The sequence below is a fragment of the Bombus pascuorum genome, chromosome 1 (assembly GCF_905332965.1).
Source record: "Bombus pascuorum chromosome 1, iyBomPasc1.1, whole genome shotgun sequence".
NCBI lineage: Eukaryota > Metazoa > Arthropoda > Insecta > Hymenoptera > Apidae > Bombus > Bombus pascuorum.
In genome coordinates, this window is record NC_083488.1 from 14,696,043 (window position 1) to 14,719,324 (window position 23,282).

At 31.7% G+C, this 23,282-nt stretch overlaps 1 protein-coding gene across 7 annotated transcripts in view; it reads right to left on the reverse strand.

Annotated features, from left to right (window-relative positions):
• LOC132905553 (TGF-beta receptor type-1) overlaps nt 1–23,282 on the reverse strand; it is a 68,359-nt gene that overhangs the window by 28,611 nt on the left and 16,466 nt on the right. For 3 of the 7 annotated variants that reach the window (XM_060956993.1, XM_060956963.1, XM_060956952.1), the window contains exon 2: nt 21,234–21,348. In XM_060956993.1, the coding sequence (XP_060812976.1) occupies nt 21,234–21,348 (115 nt within the window). Of the gene's footprint in view, nt 1–412; nt 565–3,014; nt 3,054–14,928; nt 15,087–21,233; nt 21,349–23,282 lie in introns of all 7 variants that reach the window. The other 4 variants (XM_060956973.1, XM_060956983.1, XM_060957003.1 and 1 more) reach the window with 4 other exon arrangements.

Here is a 23,282-nt window from a genome sequence, read left to right on the forward strand (position 1 = left end):
TCTATACATAGATATACATATAGATGTATGTATATATATTTCTTATAACATGTACACACAGGCGCACGCACGCGCACGCGCACACGCACGCACGCACGCGTACGAAAACGCACACATACACACCCACCCCTAGTACATTTATATGTACTAAATATATACCTACACAATATTTTTGGTTCTAACGGAAGTCAACGTCTGCAGTACCAGGAAAAAGATTAGCAGATAGAAAAATGTGAAAAATGTGAAAAATGTGAAAAATGGTGTGGGGAATCGTAGCTACAATGAAGGAGATAGAGAAGACAATAATAGAAAAGAAAGTGAGTAAAGAGTGAGAGAAAGAAACAAAGTGAACTGCAGCAAAAGCCTGAGCCACCTGCAGAGTCATCGCTACTTCTAGGTCGTTTGACTGTACCTTTGTTGCGAGGGTGTAGCTGAGGTTTCAGATCCCGATTGCAAAAATCCTCTTTGCAGCACTCGATGACAAAGGTCGTGTTTCGCGAGTCGCTCGTCATGCAGAAGATGAGCGGTTCGGGCTGCGACGACGACAGCTGTTTATGCACGCACCTTCAAGCCGAGTTTGCACCAGTTCAGAATTTTAAAAAAACCAAGAAAGAGGCAAACCACAACGTGTAATGTCATCTGGGGCGGGGGGGGGGGGATAATCGTGCTTTTGGATCACGGCTGGGGACACTTGACGTTACTCCGTGAGAAATATCAAGGGCAATGTTAAGGAGGATACACACATATGTATGTGTATATGTATATGTAAGTTACTCTCAAGGGAGAACGCGACTCTCGCGAGTAGTATTCACCGCGATGCGACGCGACGCGATGGTAGAACGATAAAATAACATAAGATACGTTTTCCCTTTTTATCATTTTCATTTTATTTTAATTTCCATTCCCTTCTTTATTTTTAATCTATTAACTGAAAAAGACGAGCTAATTCGTCATTCGAATTGTTCATCCACGAATAGCTCACGAAAGTATTCCAAAACCTACTGTTAGCGAAAAGCTAGTGAAACATAAATAATCATTTTAAATATACATATAATTAGTGCTTTAACGTGGCTCCACTAAATATGTACCGTGGTTTATTAATGTAATGAATAATTTAATGATTGAATACTTTGGTGATCCGTGCGAAGTGTTGCAATAAATTGCAATAAATTTGTAACTTCTATATATTTACATTTTTAAATCCATTTCAAATTGAACCAACATAATTATGCTAGTCATGTATCGGTATCATATTCATGAAATTTCAAAATGTTTTTTGATACACTCCCTATAAATGTATATTAATATCCATAAAAAGTTTCTATAAGAGTTAAAATACTTTCGTATGTGAGCCACTATATTTTATTTGATTCAAAAGTGCTAAAATAAATCAAACTAAAATTGGTATTATGTCTGTTAAGCCTTATTTTCACAATTACAGAAGCTGCTATTTCAGAGACAAGTCAGTTAATAGATTAAATTAAATCATGAATTGAGAAATTAAAGATGAACGACGGAGAAACGAAGGAATTTCTTGCAATTAATAATAATAATTTCATTCAATTTGATAAGCCAAGATTTAAGATTGCATAACAAAGAAGTCATGAAACCTTCAACAACCATGAGATCATTATCTAAAAATATCAATTCGCGTTTGGAAACGTAACGACGCGACGTAACGAAGCAACGAATGTGTTACTCAAGGAACGTGTTTTATAAAAACACGTCGAAATACTAGTTGCAAAAGTTAACAATGATATCTTAGACTGATCAAATTAAATAACCAGAGATAATTGTGGATTATTTTAGATATAAAAACAGGTTCTAATAATTTTGAAATTTATTAGTTTAACTCTTGAAAGCTATCACTAATGGAAATCATCTTAATGCTATTAATGGATAAATTTTTATTTGAAAATTCGATATATTTTAAAAGTCAAACAGACGCAACTAAATATTTTATCATCCAATACCAGATGAAAAGAAGAAAAAATATTATTTGTATCTAATGGTTAGAAATAACATTACAACAGGATCGTTAAAATATTGTAAAAATAATTAAAAATAATATTGAAAGAAAATTCTTATGAAATGGAGTTTTACTCATAATAACCTATGAGGATAAATCAATTATTTTAATTACGACACGTATGATATTCCTTGTTCCCCATAACCCATAAACCCTTCACATTTCACATTTCGCATACACTACCTTCAAAAATTCAATAATATCCACACATTTGCTTACTTTTAACAAAATGTAATTATGTACCATAATTACAAGGTTATGGATATCTGTAATGATTTTATTCTTTCTGATCATCGTAGCTATGTATGATAGAATATTATTGACTGGATTAACTTTTAAAAGATAATACGCAATTATAAAGCTGATATTTGTATCTATCATATCTTATTTATAAAATTACATATTTTGTTACTTGTATAATCGAAATAGGGGAACATAAAAAGAGTAAAAGGCAGTATAACTGTATCGTAAGCTTCATCGTTCTACCGCAATTATGCTCGTATCCTTTTATATTTAATCGAGACTCCATCATTCCGTGATAACATGGTTGTCTCATATACGCGCGAATCTTTTCGAAACGAGCAAAGTGAGCGTACAGCGGAATAAAATTCGTAGCCGGCTTTGAGTCACAAATATGCATCTGTACAATGTACAATGTACAGCGTATAATGTATTGCGTACGGCGTACAACGTACAGCATACCACGGGATCGCCGTCTCGCGAAAAAGACACGTTCGAGGTGTACGGTCGCTGATTACTTCGCACCACTGTTAAAACAGGCGGATGCTGGCGCGAATGAGCTCACTAAACAAACTTCAGCAAACGCTGAAAAAGAAACAAGGGGAAAAAACTAGCGGAAGAAAAAAACAAGAAATTCAAAACGGAAAGAAGGTAACAGTGTAAACGGTAGAGTTGTTAAAAATCGAAAAAGGGAAGAAGAAACAAACTGTTCAACACCGTGCAATTCAACACTCGTTTGCGATACCTGACAGTGGGGGTAGCCAGTCGTAGCAGATCGTCGTTCCTGAAATCCCGTTATTTCTCTCCCGGCCAGTGTACACAGAGCAAACAGTAAAAAAGGAAAAAGAAAAGTAAAGAATAGAATAAAAGTAGTTAACCCTCGCCCGGCGGATATAGGGTTCATACGGACCCAGCCGCGTACCGCTTATTTTAAAGTCGCGAATGTTCGCCTGAAATCAAACACCTTATCTCGTTTGAGAGATGAAGATTTAATGTGATAATATGATAATGTGATAATGATGATAATACTATTTTTTGTTACCAGTAACCATTATCGACATTATAGAATACGAAACATTTTTTTTGTTCAACTAGTTTCTACCATCTACCATTATCAATTCTACCACATACTCGTATTAGTATTAGACACTAATAGATAATTGAAAATAACTAAACAAAATTTTCATCGTCTATGTACATATGTATGTATAATGATTACCGGTAACCAAATAAATTCTAATCAGTATTCATACTTATACAATAACATTTAAATACTGATATTTTTTCATCTTTTAAAAAAGCTTCTTTAAAATTTCATGATCACTGTCTTCCGTTAAAGAAAAAATTTGTTTAACTTTTTCTCTATGACTTTCCTTGTAAAATTTAAAATCTTGTTATTTTTGGTTCCTAATATGTAGAATATCGCAAATACTTAAATCCATAAAAATCAATGACTGATTTGAAAGTAATCGACTAAAACTAAAAACAATTTATACCTATGCAATATATATAGTATTTGACGAACATATGCCATATGTCATGTGGGTTAAATTAGATGTTTAAAGAATGTTTCGCTGGAAGTCCGTTTGGACCCAGTACCCGCCTCGCACGTGGATAAAACATAAAGCTATGACCATCTATTTTACCTTTCGAAGATTAAAAGTTCTGTGTACGATTTAGCTGTTAGCTTTAGCTGTTCTTTTAACTGCATCTAGTCTGTGCGAGTTTCGAATTTATTCGTTCGTTAATAACGTTAATTGATCTCACAATCAGAAGAATGACGAGATCTCATCGAGAAGAGAATTCTTCGGTCGTTGAGCCAAAGTTAAAATCTAGCTGGATTAAAGCAGGCACAATGTATTAAAACGAAACTCTCCAACACACCAAAATGAGGATAAAAAATAATAAAATAAAAGAAAAAAAAACGTATATAGGATAGGAAACCAGAAAGAAAAAGAAAACGGCGGTAGTTAGATCATCATCATCACTATCACAGATGCAGTGATATGTTGTTAGTCAAGGTCGTCCATACCTGGAGTTCAACGAAATCAATTGAAATTTTCACAGAAAAAAAGGCAAAACACGAAATATAGAAGGGGCAAGAAATCCAAACGAAATATGCGAGTGTACATTGTACATACGAGGATCGCAACTCGTTACTCGTTACGAAACAAGCCTCAAGATGATCCACAACGAGCTGTAATTCGAACGCGCGCGTTTGCGAGCACGTAGGTATTTGTACAAGCCAAACCATGTACGAAATCTCGAATATTCCTTCATGCTATATACGATATGTTTATCTATGCTTGTCTATACTTTACTTTTTTCTCTTATTCGTAACAATTTTGAATAGCGTTTAGTGCGATTTACGCAAATTTAGGGCGTGATTATATCCCCTCCTTTCGTAAACAATATTAGCATTAAATTCATTCAAATACTGTGGACTAGAAATCAAAGCGATATCAGTCCACTCACCACTGCTGGTTTTCATAAAACTGTGCTACATTTATTATGATAAAGACTGATTATATTTTTTTAAGTTATGAAAATGTATCGCTGCAGAGAATGAAGTTATAACTTGATTAACTATAAAACTAAAGGGATGATAACTCTAAAAGTTGCAGTACGTGACTAAATTGAAATTCTTAAAATCCTGATCTAAAGGAATGTGAATTATAATTTTCAGTCCGTATATAAATGGAAAATAATTAATTTTTTAATTATTTTGTGATATATCAAAAATTTACTCAAGTTTGCTTGTATCACTAGTAGTATTGCTAGTATAAGTATTGTATTATACTATATTATATTATATTATATTATTAAATTATTATGTAATAACAAAAAAATATCGAATTTTTAACATTTTCGCGTTTTATTCGTGTTTCGATGTGAATCTGGGACGAAAAAGTTTATGCTTTATTTACCAAATTTCCCAAGACAAAATATAGGAATATATATACAGTAGCGGACAAAAGTTTAAGACGAAATGGAAGAAATAAATAATTGATTTACTTTCCATAAAAAATATAAATACGGTGTTCTACTTTTGGTATTAACTAATTGTACATTTGTTTGTACACTTAGAAAAAAAATTTCATTTTGATATTTTGCTCAATAGCTAAGTTATAAAAAAGGAACGAAATCTGTATAATATTTCGTCGGTCAAAAGTTTAAGACTATACAAAAAATATTAATTTTTGGTTAAAAAATATACACAATTTTTGTTTAAATTCAATATTTTGTTCAATATCCGTTATTTCTTATCCCTTCGGTACATCTTCTTGGCATAGAATCTATTAATTTTTTATATTAATCTACCGTAATATTATTCCAGGCTGTTTCAATCGTAGAGTAAAGTTCATTTAAATTTTTCGGTTTATAACCTTGTACTGTCTTTTTTATGATGCTTCACAAATTCTCGATTGGGTTAATGTCTGGTGATTGCGACGGCCACGGCAGCACGGTGATATTTTCTTCTTGAAAAAACTGTTTCACAACCCGAGCCGTGTGCTTCGGATCATTATCATTTTGAAAAATAAAATCATCACTCATATTGTTGCGTGCAAAAGGTAACATTGTGTTCTTGAGTATGTCCTTGTATTGAAAACGGTCCATAATTCCATTGATACGACATATCGGACCAGGGCCGCTTCGAGAAAAACACGCCCACACCATAACGTTGCCACCACCATGTTTAAGAGTTTTTAAAACGCACTGTGTTTTCAAACTTTCGCCAATTCGACGTCTAACGTACCGTATCCCGTCAGAACAGACGCGATTGAATTTCGATTCGTCAGAAAACAATACCTTTTGCCAATCTTCACTTGTCCAATGCTTATGAGCTTTAGCAAATGCAAGTCGTCTTTTTCGATTCCTAGAACTCAGCAGTGGTTTCTTTTGGGGTTTTCGTCCTCTTAAGTTAAAGTCTTCTAATCTTCTCCTAACAGTTCTAGCACTAATTTGTGTATCGTTTTCATAGTTTATCTCCGCAGCAATATTATTTGCACTACGAAAACGATCCTTTTCGCTCAATCGATGAATCCGGCGATCCATTTTCGGTGTTGTTTTCCGTGGTCTTCCGTTTTTCGGTTGATCGCAATACATGCCTGTCTTTAAAAATTTATACCAAGCTTGTTTACAAGCTGTTTCTGACCTGTTCACTATATTTGCTATTTCGGTGAAGGTTTTACTTTGCTTTCGCAGCCTTACGATTTGTTCCCTTTCGTTTTCAAGTAAATTCTTTGATTTACCCATAGTCTGTTCCTACCTAAATGAATTTTAAGCAATAAAAGGTACACTAAACAATGATTTTGACATTCCAGAATCAAAATGTTCAAAAACTGTACTCGTACTCACGTTTTACACAGATCGTCTTAAACTAATGTCCACTGTTTCCAAGTGCTAGGCGGTAACTAACTGTTGTAACTCCTACATTGTTTGTATTTAACAACTGACTGTCTGAGGTTACGAAGGTCAAACATACAGCTACGTTATTCCAAAGAGACAAAGCGAATAGAAGAACAATATGCGTATAAGATGTTTGTAATCCGGTTTACAAATCATCGTCTTAAACTTTTGTCCGCTACTGTACATAGTACACATTTCATATTAAATAAAATCATTTTAAAAAATGAAATACATATCTTTAGCGGATAGATAATCGCTAATCACTGTCACCGATGTTGATATTCTCAAGCAATATTAAGCATCGTTTACGCAAAATTCAACGAAATTGATTCAATTTATTAAAACAAACAATATAGCTTGAGTAAGGTCAATCCGAGCATATAAAATATTTCTTCCATTCGACTTCGTATGTAAAATATGACACATATCTGTACGGTTTTTTTACGCTGAATCCATTCTTGAAATTGGATTGAATTTATTTTCCTGAATCGAGCACCAAAGGATTTGTGCCCGATCGATAATCGATTACACGCGAAACGTGTCACAATGGTAGTCGAGCTGTATGAGAATACGTGACGCAAAAATTGGAGAAACTAGAAAAGTGAAAGTTAGATAAAAGCGGGAAAGGGGAGTGATAAAAGGAAGGAAACAATTTCCGATGATTAGTTCTATTTTTTAGAACAGAAAATTTAAATTGCTCTGAATGAATTATAATGGATGATAATTCACCAAAATTAATTAACTGTGCATATACATATATACAATACATATCACTAAATACTAACGTTCATTGAGTATTCTGATACATTAGCTAATTTCTAACAACAGTACACGAATATTAGTAAAATGTACAAATTAATCAGAAGCTAATGATTAACAGCAATATTCATAATTTTTTTTTTTTTTTAGGATCAACAAACAATACATTCTAATTACTTGTTTAAAAATTGATCAACAGTATATTGAAATTTGAAACGCGATTAATCGATGTATGTATCGATTTGAAACATTATTGTTTGAATTAATAACAATATAGATTTTAAAATCTTTTCTTATCTGATTATTTGTTGAGGATAAATAACTTCCCCAGAATGTTTTATTATCAATTTTATTGAAAAATTGTGCCATAACTTGTTCATATCACAATAAAATTAATTTTATCATATCATAACAAAAAAATAATGATACAGAATGCAGTTCTTTTGATTTATCAATACACAATGTACGTTTTCTTGTGATTCTAAAATACATTCTACCAAAAATAAGCAAGTGCCCAAATACTTTTGAGCAGTAGTAGATACGTACCTACTTGTATATGTATGTATGCAGCGAGGAAGAACTTTCTCTTTAAGAATTTGCATATTATAACGATATTATCTGGGTATCTTAAACGTAGCGAAATTTAAACATTGCCGAGGATTAGAGGATTATCATAAAATATATCAGATATAGGAATACTACTACGGCCTACGTTAATCAATCGTTTTACGAGATATTAACAAAAGCCTCTTAAGTTGGATAATCCGTTTTTATTTGAAGACCGTTAACGACCTCTCCAATCTCCAATCCAATGGACATCCATACCGGCGAAAAAAAAACCAAGTAACGAACTGAGCAAGTAACAGATACTCAGTGGAGAAGCATCCAAGGTCATGAAAGAAAGAAACTCATCATAGAACAACGTTGTCTATTCTATGCTCTATACTCTATACTCTATTTAGATGCGTGTAACACGTCGTTCCTATAGCTTCGCGAGCTCTCGCCTGTTTAGTTTTAATGGATAAACCGTGAGTGTATGTACGCGAAAGCGTAACACGAACAGAATCGTAAACCCGAGAAGATTTTACGTCACTGTCCAAACATCGAGCTCCTCTCTGTTCTTTCGCTCTTCGAACAGTTTCTTTCAGAAACGATCTCACTGTTATTTTCGAGACCCTGAAATTAACGCAGGTAAAAAGCTTGATTCGCAGCCGATCCAATTCGAAGGCTAAGAATATATAATGTACAAGATTTCTTGGATTCGACATATAACTACAAATATACACAGTTGACAAAAAAAATGTCGAAGATGATACATCGTTAGTCGTTGGTCATTAAGTTCTGAGCTTTCTAAGAAACTTATAAAATGGAGGAAGATTGGAAATTTTTAATTATTTTAATTATTAATTGATATCATTGAGTCATAGATGATTAAAATAACTTTAATTAGATTTGGTTTAGGTTATAACATCGTTCATAATATTGTTTTTTTTTTTTTTTTTTTTTTTTACTAATTATAGCCAATCTGTCCTTGTATTCATCTTATTTGTTTAAGATTTAACTTTACGGTCTTTCAAACATTTCTAGGATTTTAAAATAAAGTACGATGGCTCACGTAACACGAATCATGTTAAGAAAAATATATCAGATCTCCAGCTATATAAAGTTTGATCCGCGATAGGGGAAATATGTTCATGTTAAGCTATGAGTACATAACGTGGACGCCTCACACTATTTGAACTTAAATAGTGGTGCGTTAACAAATGTAAAATATGAAACACGAGAGTCGAGAAAAGGGAGATTTGAGTGGTTCCAGAGAGAAAGAGAGGTATTTATGAGCGGCGAAATTTTAATCGAGTGCACATTCCAAACATGTGTGTTCACAGAGAAAAGTATGTTGGTGAATTGGAAAGGGGCAAAATGCGGACGCAAAATACGGGATAGATAAAGAGGAAAAAGAAAAAATAGGAAAGGAAATAATGAGAAAGTGGGAGAGGAGGAGAAAAGAAACACGGATACTACGTTTATGATTACGATACTTGTTATATATATACACGACTGCAAGAAATGCAATTAAGGATCTCATTAGGAAATTCGCTATTGCGCCTGTTTTCACGGTTAGCTATGATATAAGAAGATGTGGGCGAGCGTCATATTAGTAGTAAATAGGGCTTAGATGGTCATATTCATATATATTATGTAGAGTTGAAGCGAGGTCGAATGGAAAAATATTTCCGTGAAAAACGGTTTCCACGCATAACATAATACAGTAAACGTCCGGTTAGATGGTGATTTAATGGATATGCACCTTTAACTAGTCACATTTTTGATCGGGTAAACAACATTATATATTTCATTCTTTTCATTTAAGAATAGATAAATAATAATTACTATATGTTTCCGGTTTAACCGATCATTTATTTATCTGGTTAAAGATCCGATTAAGCTGAAGTACTGTAATAAAAAGGAGAAGAGAAAAATAACGAAAAAATAAAAAATAATAAAAAGGTCCATAGAATTCTTTAATGAGACAGTTTCGTGCGTATTTGCGATTGAAAATTGAATCGATTAATTGAATTGATTAATTGGATCGATGGCAATTATAATGAATGTTATAAGGAAACAATCTAGTCACGAAATAAAATCGCAAAGTGTACTAGCTGGTTTGAAAAGTTCTGCTCGTTTCTTCTCAATTCCGAAATCTCTATTTTTAAATCTCGCGATTACGCTTCCTTCGCTTACGATCAGGCGGTATTACGACATCGCGGTGGTAACAGGCGTCGAAACATCTTTTTACACATTCGTTGATATTTCGATCTTTTTACAAGTTTTTCTTAAAATTATTTAGTATAATGTAAGGAATATGCTTTTCTCTCATACGTCCTCCCATTGTCAGAACGTTTGCTATTTTCTATATAATACGATAATGATAATTGAAAACAATATTCGTTAAACTGCTACTGTATAAACGGCAGATTGGAGTACATATCAAAGAGCAAATGTAATAATAGCAGAAAGCTCTGCTTGAAGCAAACTTGCTTCGAATAATTCTGAATTGGATCGTTTTAGAAGTTTAGAAAGATTTAAAGTAAAACTGTAGAAAGACTAACTGGACTCCGATTTCGATGATTTTTGAATATATTGTAGTAATTGTAATTGATATTTTGAATAACTTTTTCCTACCCATATAAGGGCTGAACTCGTTTAACTCCCGAGATGTTCGCGAAGAACTGCTGGTACACACCGTATTTCTGCCTATAGTTGTACGTTTGTGGCAGCGGATATGTTAGTGTTGGTTGCCGGTCGCTTATCTTCTGTTTATAAGGGAGCGCCCTTAAAGATCCGATGCACAACGTACAGTAGCGGACAAAAGTTTAAGACAAAATGGAAGAGATAAATAATTGATTTATTTTCCATAAAAAAATATAAATACAGTGTTCTACTTTTGGTATTAACCAATTAGACATTCGTTTGTACACTTACAAAAAAATTTCATTTTGATATTTTGCTCAGTAGCCAAATTATAAAAAAAAGAGACTACACAAAAAATATTAATTTTTGGTAAGAAAATATACACAATTTTTGTTTAAATTCAATATTTTGTCCAATATCCGTTATTTCTTATCACTTCAATACATCTTCTTGGCATAGAATCTATTAATTTTTTACATTGATCTACCGTAATATTACTCCAAACTTTTTCAATTGTAGAGTAAAGTTCATTTAAATTTTTTGGTTTAGAACCTTGTACTGTCTTTTTTATGATACTCCACAAATTCTCGATTAATTTAATGTCTGGTGATTGCGACGGCCACGGCAGCACGGTAATATTTCTTCTTCAAAACACTGTTTCGCAACCCGAGCCGCGTGCTTCGTATCATTATCATTTTGAAAAATACAATCATCACTCATATTGTTGCGAGTAAAAGGCAACATTCTGTTTTTGAGTATATCCATGTATTGAAAACGGTGCAGAATTCCATTGATACGACATATCGGACCAGGGTCGCCTCGAAAAAAACACACCCACACCATAACGTTTCCACCACCATGTTTAAGAGTTTTTAAACCGCACTGTGTTTTCAAAGTTTTGTTAATTCGACGTCTAACATACCCTATCCCGTCAGAAGAAACGCGACTGAACTTCGATTAGTCCGAAAACAATACCTTTTGCCAATCTTTACTCGTCCAATGCTTATGAGCTTTAGCAAATGCAAGTCATTTCTTTCGATTTCTAGAACTCAGCAGTGATTTCTTTTGAGGTTTTCGCCCACTTAAGTTAAAGTCTTCTAATCTTCTCCTAACAGTTCTAGCACTAATTTATGTATCGTTTTTGTAGTTTATCTCCGCAGCAATATTATTTGCACTACGAAAACAATCCTTTTATCGCAACCGATGAATCCGGCGATCCATTTTCGGCGTTGTTTTCCATGGTCTTCCGTTTTTCGGTTGATCACGATACATGCCTGCTTTCAAAAATTTATACCAAGCTTGCTTACAAGCCGTTTCTGACTTGTTCACTATATTTGCTATTTCGATGAAGGTTTTACTTTACTTTCGCAGCCTTACGATTTGTTTCCTTTCGCTTTCAAGTAAATTCTTTGATTTACCCATAGTCTGTTCCTACCTAAATGAATTTTAAGCAATAAAAGGTACACTAAACAATGATTTTGACATTCCAGAATCAAAATGTTCAAAAACTGTACTCATACTCACGTTTTACACAGATCGTCATAAACTAATGTTCACTGTTTACAAGTGATATGCGGTAATTAACTGTTGTAACTTCTACATTGTTTGTATTTAGTAACGATATGTATTTAATAAGGTTACGAAGGTCAAACATACAGCTGTGTTATTCCAAAGAGACAAACCGAATAGAAGAACAATATACGTATAAGATGTTTGTAATTCTGTTTACAAGTCATCGTCTTAAACTTTTGTCCTCTACTGTACATATACGAAACTACAAGAATTGTAAACGCCTACTATAATTCAAAAATGAATATGATAAATGTATTTATTGTGTTTAGGCTAAATGTAAATCTTTGCAATACGGCTGCCACGAAACGCTTAAGAACACTGTAATGCTCGCGTAAAATAATAATAATTATTCTTATCGTAAAATAATATCCTCTTCGTTCATCTACTTTTTTTATAATTAATTTGTTACTATTTCGCGCGAGTAGTAGGTACTATTCGATTAAGCGTATGCAATACATAAAAAAATTTCGTAATTTTAGTATATAGAAATGTTTAATTATCATTGATTTTTGTACTATGCTGTAACATAACAACATTTTTATAACATAACATAATAGTTTTGTTCTTTACATATTTACATAAAATATAGGGCATAAAAGACAAATCTATATCAATATCTGAATATTTTTCTGACTTACTATACAAATACAATGAAATTGTAATAATAGTATACATATATCTATATATATAACTCAAGTAGTCAATTTTATTCAAAGCAGGGATTGCACGTTGTGACACAACAGTTATATAATCGTAACAATGAAGTTCCATCATCGTTACTCTCCCTTCTATCTGTTCTAACGAGCACAACTTCCATTCCGATCCAACCAAATAACAGCACAATAGTGACAATAAACTGCTTGGAAGAACTTTATTTTCTTTTACTTGGGATCGTATCGAAAAAGTGGCACGAAGATTGACACAGTTTTCAATCGCAATCACAATTTCTTTTTCTTTCCGGAATCAATCGCATCGGTGGCAAAGTGTGACAAACCCTATGGGTAAACATTACGAGAATCATTTTGCAATTTCGTCCCAGCATCGATTTATAAAACTCGGGGCACACCAGTTACGCGTGCCTCCTAAGTTCTAATCCTAACCAACAGGATGATGAATACACCAATGGATTAGTGTGTTGCTTGCGTTTGCAGCGGAACACGGCTTTTTCGCACCTAAATGCACATAATATTATTGTTCTGCGCCTCGCAAATCGTCGCACAAATATGTTAATAAAAAACTGAAGAATAAAACAAATGAAAAAAATATCACATTAATAGAAAATAAATAGCCAATCGATATTTTTGTAATTCAAGTAATCTTTTTTTATTTATCTTTCAATAATCTTTTTTCTATTATTTTGCAATTCAATTCTTAGTAATATATTTATTTATTTTTATTTTTATTTTTACTTTAATTCAGTTTCGACACAAATTTTATTCGATATTCTTCTATATCTACTAACGGCGCATTTTTAACATATGTTTACAAAAAGTTGCATTGAAACGTTTGTGAGTAGGAATATATTCGGAGAATGGTAACTAACAGCGTATCCACTGGCCGCGGAAAATATTTATGAACCTTGTTAATGTGAGTTTTCTTGGGCAGAAATGCGAAATGCGCAAACAGTCATGAATAATCCAAAATATTGCGAGTACTTGATACAAGTATATAGTATTGGTGCATCAAAGAAATTGGATAATACGTAGTTTATACAAAAAGAATTACAGATTCTAGTTTATCTAAAGAAAATTTCAAACATTATCATCGAGTAATAATTTATCTAAAAAGGCTTCCAACTTTATTATTACATATTATTTGATCCAAAAAATTGTATATTTCATGAATGAATAAGAATTTAACAAAAAAAAAATTTATAAAAGAAACATTATCATTAGATAATAATTTGTCCAAATAAATTATATAGCTTATCGATCTATCGATTATCATAGTTTATTCAAAAATAATTGCAAACTTTAACATTGAATGGTATAACAGTATAACATGTTATTTAGTTAATAATCGATTAATTTCGTAGAATTAACGATTAATTTCATAAATCACATCGACTACAAGATTAGGTACTAGCGACAGATCATAAAAAATATTGTACTTTATGTGACTACGCTATGCCAGATGTTTAATTAATTACGATGGTCTTCTTCTCTTTGAACAAAAAGCATCAATTGTACACGATGCGTTATTTTTTTAATAAAATACAAATTCATATCTTGTAAAATTCAGATGTTCTCTAATTAACGAATATGTATATTGACAGAATTCATTGTTTCAAAATGTGATAATTCGTGAAAAGCGGATTATTGTATACATATATAGCGTACACAAAGCATAAGAGAATAAGAGAATAGGTAAGAATAGGTGTATCGTAGTTTCGTACGTATTTTAATTCAATTATTAGTTTTTATAAGATAACTGCTGATATAAATTATTATTTACATCGGGAAAACTTTGACTCGTGAATTTACTTAAGTGCAAAATTTTGCGAAAGTCCAATCTTTCTCGTGATATAAAATTTGTATGGAAACTTTTTATAAAAAACAATTGATTTTTGAAAACCTAAACAATCATTTCATTGGCTATTTATTTCCTGTTAATAATAAAACAAGGCATGGAACAAAAAAAAGAAACAAAAGATTAGAATGGGGCAAAAATAGAAAACACGTAGGTGGAAGGTTTTCTACGCTGGTCGAGAACAGCGAAAAGAATACCTGAGGATAATTCAGGCGAGTCGGGAGATAGCAAGGCCGGATATAAATTCAGGTTGCAGTACTCTTTATCGCAGCAGATTCTGGACCGATAGATACCCGGCTTTCTGTTGCAGGACTGCGGTTCTTCCGGTGGGAACCATTGCTTTCGATCGAGGCACCTTTCACAACATCACAATACCACCTTTACTTTCAACAGTTCGTTCTCCATCGCCTACGTATGTATGTATGTGCTATACATATGTATAACGTATTCTTTCTTTCCTTCTTTCTTTCTTTCTTCCTTTCTTCGTCCCTTTCTTATTTACTCCCTTTCTTTCTTTCTTTTTTTCTTTCTTTCGACCAAGTATTTTACGCGTAATAAAATTCAACTGTTATTTGAAATAACTTATTTCAAAGAATTCGGTAGACTGTCAAAAGAAAATAGTGGATTTCAGTAGCTAGATTAGCATTGAAAGTATAAGTGTGAAGTATTGTGTGATAAGTACGTCCATATACATACAGAAGATTTTCTTTTTATATGTAAATGTATTGCTTTTTGTTTTTATAAATCAAAACTTAAAAGTAAATAGGAGTTAAAGAATAGATTATTGAAAATAAAAAAATTGAGATTAGTGAAGCTATTAATTCGATAGATAAACTTTTATTTTGTAAAAACTGTAGTATGAAAGACAAGGAAAGACGTAAGGCACTATTTTTGTATTTCTTTCCTTTCAAGCCATTTAATTTTTACCTGAAGCATTTTTCACTATGAATAATAACAGTGCCGCAAAGTAAGATATCAATATCAGGTGAGACCATATATTGTGGCTTAGATACTAATATAATAAATAATTTTTTTTATTTTAATTTAATTTTAATTTAATTTAATTTTAATTTAATTCTTATACTTTATTAATCTTTAAAAAATATATGCTTACACTAATATTTTGTAACTTTTATATAAATTTTCAAATTCGTTTCAAACTTTACCAATACACTCTTAATAGTCGAATCTCGTTAAACAACTAATTAAATTTCAAAATAATTTATAAAGTATAAATTATCATACAATATTATATATGCATTCATAGAAAGTCACTGTACGTATATATATACTACAATCAAGAAACGCGAAAAAAAGACACTGAACATGCTTGTAAAAGAGAAACCAAGTATGAAACGAGAATTTAATATTTAATACGATTCGCGTATCAACCACTTCATTCTGTAATCGGTCGATAGCAGGAAATTGTCTCGTGCTGCTTTCTCGTTTCGACCAATCAAATAATCTCGGTCGTGCTATTTTCAATACGATCTCCGGCTGAATTATCCGAATTACCCGCCTAGCGCATTAAACATTGAGGTCCCGTCCGTATGTCTGTGACCTCAGGCATCAAGCCGTCACAGATCGTCTCGCTCGATTTCATCCGATTTCAAAATTGCGCATCATACTGTATCGTATCGTATCGTATCGTATCGTATCGTATCGTATCATATTGTATGGTATATATTATACTCTTTGCTATGCTATCCACATCATGTTGTTAAACGATCATACTAGCTGTAGTGTATATCAAATCGATGTAAATTCTCTTTACCAAGTTTATTATTATCAACATAAAGCAAGCATATTATATACGATGGCTCTTTAGTACTAACGCCAGATGTTATTTCTTTAATTATTTGCTTGTTTAACAGGAAATTTTATGTAGAGATATGATTTGAAATCGGCGGCTCCTTTCATTAAAACGCAGAAAAAGAGTGAAGAAAACAATATGAAATCTGATCAATATTGGTCCAGCCTATTTTATTCGATTTAGATACGAGAATAGATGCAATAAATAAAAATAACTGCGACTGCTTGACCGAATATATATTACATATTTCATTCTTTATATTATCTAATACATAATAAGCAATTTTACGCCTTACGCCGTTATCAGGTGGTTATCTTCATCGATAATAAACAATGTTTCGCCGTTTACAATTTACAGAGTCAGTAATTTTGTGAGTTAGTTAATGGAGTTTGTACTATTTGCTCCGAGAACCATTGAAATCTACCTTTTTGTAACACAGATAAAAATGGAATTGATTAACGATCTCTTACCAATAAAGAAATATAACGTCTCAGAAACAGCAGCAACCATCTTGGCTTTTTATAAAATATCCGAAATTCCCAACTACGAGTATGTCTGGAGTTAATGCATTTATCAAATATTGAAAAATAGCAAAAGTGTATAAGATACAAAATAAAATATAAATATAATAGAAAATGTGCAAAGCAGAAGATTTACTGGTTATAATTTTTAACTTGCATTTTTTTGTTATTCTTCCTTGTTTGGTAAGAGTGTGAAATTTATATAAACATCCACGGTCTAATTATTTCATATTCTTATTATATATTACGATATACTATATTAAGGAAAAAGATAGAAATATACGTGATACTTTTTCATCTACCAATTCTCAGAACAATTCTACTATAAAAGTACAAAGTCAGACAAATAACTTGAATAAAAAAACGACACAGCTATAGTGGGAGCGCGTTATAATCTTCAAAATACGTAATTTCGAATTATTGTTAAAGATATCAGTACTATATATATATATAACACATATAGAAATATGTATGTATAATTGCTATTCTTGTCAAAAGAGTTAGAAATAATAGTTAACCATAATTTTATCCGATTATAGAGGATTACATAATATAAATTATAAATAATAAATACTTATTGTTCACTCTGCTAGAATTTCCCTAGGGCTAAATTCATGGCTACCCCCACGCGTTAATCGAGAATAAAAAAATCAACTGAAAAAAAGTGAGGTGTAGAATATAGATTGCAGATGATAGTTACTATTGGGTGTTTTCACGAGACCTTTCCACTTCCGTTTGGTTCGTATTTTCGTAGCGACGAGAATCAAAAATCGCGAGAACGGCTACGTTGAAGCGTTACCAACGCGACCACCGGCCGACAACAATAATTCGTTTCCGTCGCGTTGAAACTGCCAAATAGACGCTAATCATGCCTTGGCAGGGCTAACTGAAAAAAGCGGTTAAATGTTCCTGGAAACTACAACGAGGGAATCGATCGTAATCATGACGTAAGAGAACGGAATCGTTGAATTTGCTTTCGCGATGAACATGATCGAACCAACTTGGGAAATCAGAGCTGTCCGAGTACTCAAAATGAGCCAGAATATATATAGGATTCGACCGAATATCATAATACATATTTCCTTGTGTAAAAGTAAGACAAAATATAGAACAACATTTTTTCATTCTCGGCTTAGTTTTCAACAAAGTCGAATTTGAAAATTTATTAAGTATACTTGAACATGGTTAATTTAGGACTGAACAGCACTAAATACATAATCGACAGGAGGCCGTTCTACATGTGTAAATAAGACAAAAATGTAGAATAAAATTGTTTCTTTTAAGACTTCATTTTCAAGAGAGTAGAATTTGAACGCGTCTAGTTAAGAATCAGCCTAGTACACGCGTTGATAAATTTTTAAATTCATTTTTCTCGGAAACGCAGTGTCTTGTGAAAAAATCTTATTCCACATTTTCGACTTATTTTCATACATAGAATGACCTCCTGGCGATTATTTAGTCCTGTACATTGTGGAATTAGTCATGTTCAAATATACTCGATAAATTTTCAAACTCGACTTTCTCGAAAACTAAGTGGAAAGTGAAAAAATTGTGTTCTGTATTCTTTTCTTATTTTTACGTAAGAAATCACATCGTGTCCGCTTTTACATGTTATTCGGTCAGACCCCGTATTATTTCGACAGCTTCGTGTGTTGAGGAATCGAGTCTTTAAAATGGAATTTTCAGTTGCTTTGGAAAATCATTGAATTGAAAGTATTGAAACGGACAATTAATTATAATCAATGGAATCTGTTTTTTTTTTTCAAATACACTCTAATAGTTTGTTATTCGAATAATTGTTGACTTATTACATATTTGGACGCGCTTAAAAAAATATTTTGGATTCGACTACTTTTGATTTAATGCGTCGGAAGAAACAATTTGGAGTTTGACTCTTCAAATTCTTGAATATTTAATGTTTCGAGTAATGATGTTCTTTCATATCAAAATTTTCGATCGAATATTGCAACTTTTGAGTATTTGTTTTTTTCAATGGAATTTTTTTACCATCGAAGATTTTGAGTTTGTATATTCGGATTTTTTAATATCGGAGTTTTTACTTTCTCGTATCTGCTCGAATCACTTTCAATACTCAAATTTTTCGTTAATTAATCTAGTATTTATTGTACCTACCTACGATTAGGTATTTCAAATTCAAAGAAAAAATTAAACTCGTTGCATTAATTTCAATTTGTCAATCGTTTAAGTTAATCATACATCATCAAGTCGTTTGATTTATGTTTCACGTACATGAATAATCAGAAATTAAAAGAATTAATGACCATAAGTAGAAATATCAAATTTTCGTAAATGAAGTAACTTTACTTAAAAACAATATTGTATTTAAAAAAATTTAGTCTACGCCAAAATATACTCAAATATAATTTAACGAGATTCCATTTTGTAAATTATTACTCTATTACCATAAAATTGAAATTTTTTAAGCTACCTTAAAAATCAAACAATTATTAGCTCTGATAGCAAATCCGGATATGTTTCACGGCGAATTCGTTATATGGAATTCGATAAAACGAGCGTGATTTAAAACTGGCAATGAAACATCTACACATGTAAGAAGGATAATGATAATCTTCATCCGACATATTTATATATTTAATTTGTTTTATTCTACGTGGTGCGTTTCACGAAAGGAACGCATTACCGACAAGTTTCACCGGTACACCGCGCTGGTTGATCGCTCGTTTTATTACTCTGTCCATAATTTATTCCTCAATAACGTCCAATTAACGCTGGAATTAAGTTAAAAAATCACTTTGCCGGATACTCGAGTTGGGGAAGCACATTGTTTGCCGCGATTATCGCGGACAGATATTGCTTCTATTTATTTCAGATAACGCGATTACGCGAAGCAAATATTGTTTTACGTCCATAGATGTAGTAAAATTAATTACTAGTCCCTGATATGAACATCGATATTGTTCATCCCCTAATGTCATGATTTGCCATTGTTACGAAATTTATCGCACAGTCCGTTTCAATGTAGAAATTTAACGGTAGTGGTACTACGTTCAACTATTAAACATATAAATGACAATTCAAAACAATTCATGTAATATTGCGATATTACACGAGATACTCCCCGTAATTTAGAATATTTGAACTTAATGAACTTAGTAAATTAAATAACACAATGTTTCGAGTAAATGTTCATTGCCGTCAAATGTGGAACTTACTAATGTAAACAAAATTTCAAAAATATCATTTTCTTCATAAAAAACAAAAATCATTCTGTACTTGGTACTTTTCTGAATGGAACCATACATTTCTCTTGTCATATCTTTATACTACCTTAGAAAACGAATTCATTTCATTCGATACCAATTTGATTCATTTTTGACTTGTCATTTACTACTTCAACGTAGATACATAAGTAACATTGATATTCCAAAACTAATGAAACCTATAGATAGAAGACTATGACAAAAAGAATATATGGTACTACTGAAAAGATACAAAATAAACATAGAAGAACAAGATACAAAAGGACACAACTTTTACTCGAAACATTTTATTTGTTAAACTATGAGCTCAAACATCTTGGTAACCAATTTGTGAACCACTCTGTATATAAAAGTTATGGCATTTATTGCAAACATACAATAAGTGACTTACAAACATACTTTCGTGACTTGTATGTACATTTTTGGATTTGTTTAAAATTTTACCAACTATATAATCATAATAGTCGTATTATGTCGTATATTATAAAAAAATATTTTGTCTTAAATATTCCTCACAAATGTTGGATCGTAATGAAATTTATAACTTGTATCGTTGCGTATAGTAGATAACTTTTATATATGTATATTACAACCCATTACATTTCGTAAACGTAATATCTATATGTACGCAAGTCGTTTGAATTGTCATATACATGTTCCAATTCAATATAAATGTAACATATATTTAATTTTAATAGAAACATGTAAATAATTTATTCATGATTGTCGAAATATCGAAGGATTAAAAAATCAAAACGATTTTCGAATAAAATCATCGTTTTCGTAAACTCAATAGAAACAAATGGATCGTTCGAAAGATTAACCTTTGTCGACTGAAAACGACAAATCGACGATTAAAGAGAATTTGATTTTTTTGGTCAGTGAGAAATTACTGTCGTGGCTAAATACACATGCAAATACGTTACCTCCGGGCATATGTGGTCATATCATTCTCCAAGCTGGTGCTAGCAAAGCAATAACCATCGGTTTCGCACGTGTGATTGGTGTCCGTGCAAATATCGCAATAACACTTCAACAGTCCTGAAAAATGAAAAAAAGAAAGAAATTTTATTGACAATGGTAAACCAGTTGAATGTCATCGAATATCACGTACTTAATGCATATGAAATGTCATTTGTTTGAAGTTTGAATTTAGTGGGCTATTATCACCCACTAAATTTTATTTTATTGTAATGGTGAATTATCATCCACTATATTAAACGAAAATAATCACACATAGGTATAAATCACACATATTCAATGTCAAGAAAGTTTATAACAAAGAAAGCAAACTTTATTATTCCGACATTAACGCGTAATCGGAATATTTGTGTAATTTAGTTAAGTGAATTTAAAGGAGAAAATGGCATGAATATTTCTGCAAATATAAATTTAGTGTTCGGATATTTGGGGAGTGTTAAGAATATTTCTTATTCTACCTAAGCAACCTTATAATCCATCAATTATTTGGAAGAGATTTGTAAATGAAGAGATTATAGCAACTCCATTCCAAGGCATTTTGGATTCGAAGATTGATAACTCTTACAAATCTTATAAATAACGAAACAAAATATTTTACTTTGATTATATATATAATTCAGAAGATAAGAAACTTACAATTAATAACGTACAACTAATGTTTTATTTTATAAAGTGACATTTCATATGGTAATAATCGGATATGATTACTAACATGATTACTTGATACTTAAATACATCTTTCGTCATTCTTATTCGTATAATAATAAAACGATTAATAAAATAAGATAACCTAACGTGATAAGGATCGAATACGGTATAGGGTAACGTTACTTCGTTATTTTCGAACAGTGCGTTACACAAATTTATTCTTTTAAATTTCCCGCATATCGCGACATATTTCAATGCTTGCAATTTTTTAAATAGATATTAAAAGCGTAACAATTCTTTTTGCATGTATGATATTCAAATATATTCAAATATATTTTACGATATTCTCTGCAGAAAACATAAGAATCAAGGGTATTTACGCAATTATTTAAATTTAAATGAACTCGAATTTAAATTCCTCGTAATAAGTTGGGCAAGCTAAAAAAACGTCGCTTCGAGTGCAACTCGATTTACTAAGAAAAACGATGGAAGCATTATCTCCTCGGTAATTTATCACGTGCTCGATGACTGATGACGCACGTCATTTCGATCGTACCATGTACCTTCTTTTTTCATTCGAACCTGTCTAGCTGTATGTCGAAATATGTACATACATATTGTAGTAACAAATATCAAGACAAGTTCACCATCACTGGGCTTTCAAGGTTTCCTTTCCCAAAATTTTATGTATACTTTATGATTAGCATTTAATACATGACACACGATAGTCTAATCGCAAAATATTTGATTTCTCTTTGATTAGATACTATCAAAATGGCAGTTGATAGTACATTATTTTTTTGATTAATGACACATTATTTTTTCAGGACTATGGAGAAACTTTAAGTTATCAATTATTAATAATAAAAACAAACTTTTTCTAATATTTTCCTATACAAGATACAATATACTAAAATTTAAGATTAATTATCAGAGTAGATACAATTGCGTACACGCAACATGGGGCATGAAATGGTTAATAATCCAAGAGTATGTAATATGTACATGCGAGTATGAATGTTAATACAATGTGTATGATCTTAATAGAATTCAAACAAATTCCGGAAATTTGGAAAAACTTTACTTCGAACAAAATAAAAGTATATCTTAACTTCCGCCTTGTAAATATGCAGTTGTAATTAATTATTCAATGTTTTTACTATGCCAAAGAATTACTTTTTCTATAAATCGCACAAAGTGTAAAAAGGTCTTAGGATTAAAAATCGTAATTAATTGGAATTTTTTAATTGGAATTTAATGTTGTATTAATTATAAGGTTATTATTACTAATGATATTATAGCAGAATATATTATGTGGCAAACAAATATTAACATTATAGCAATAT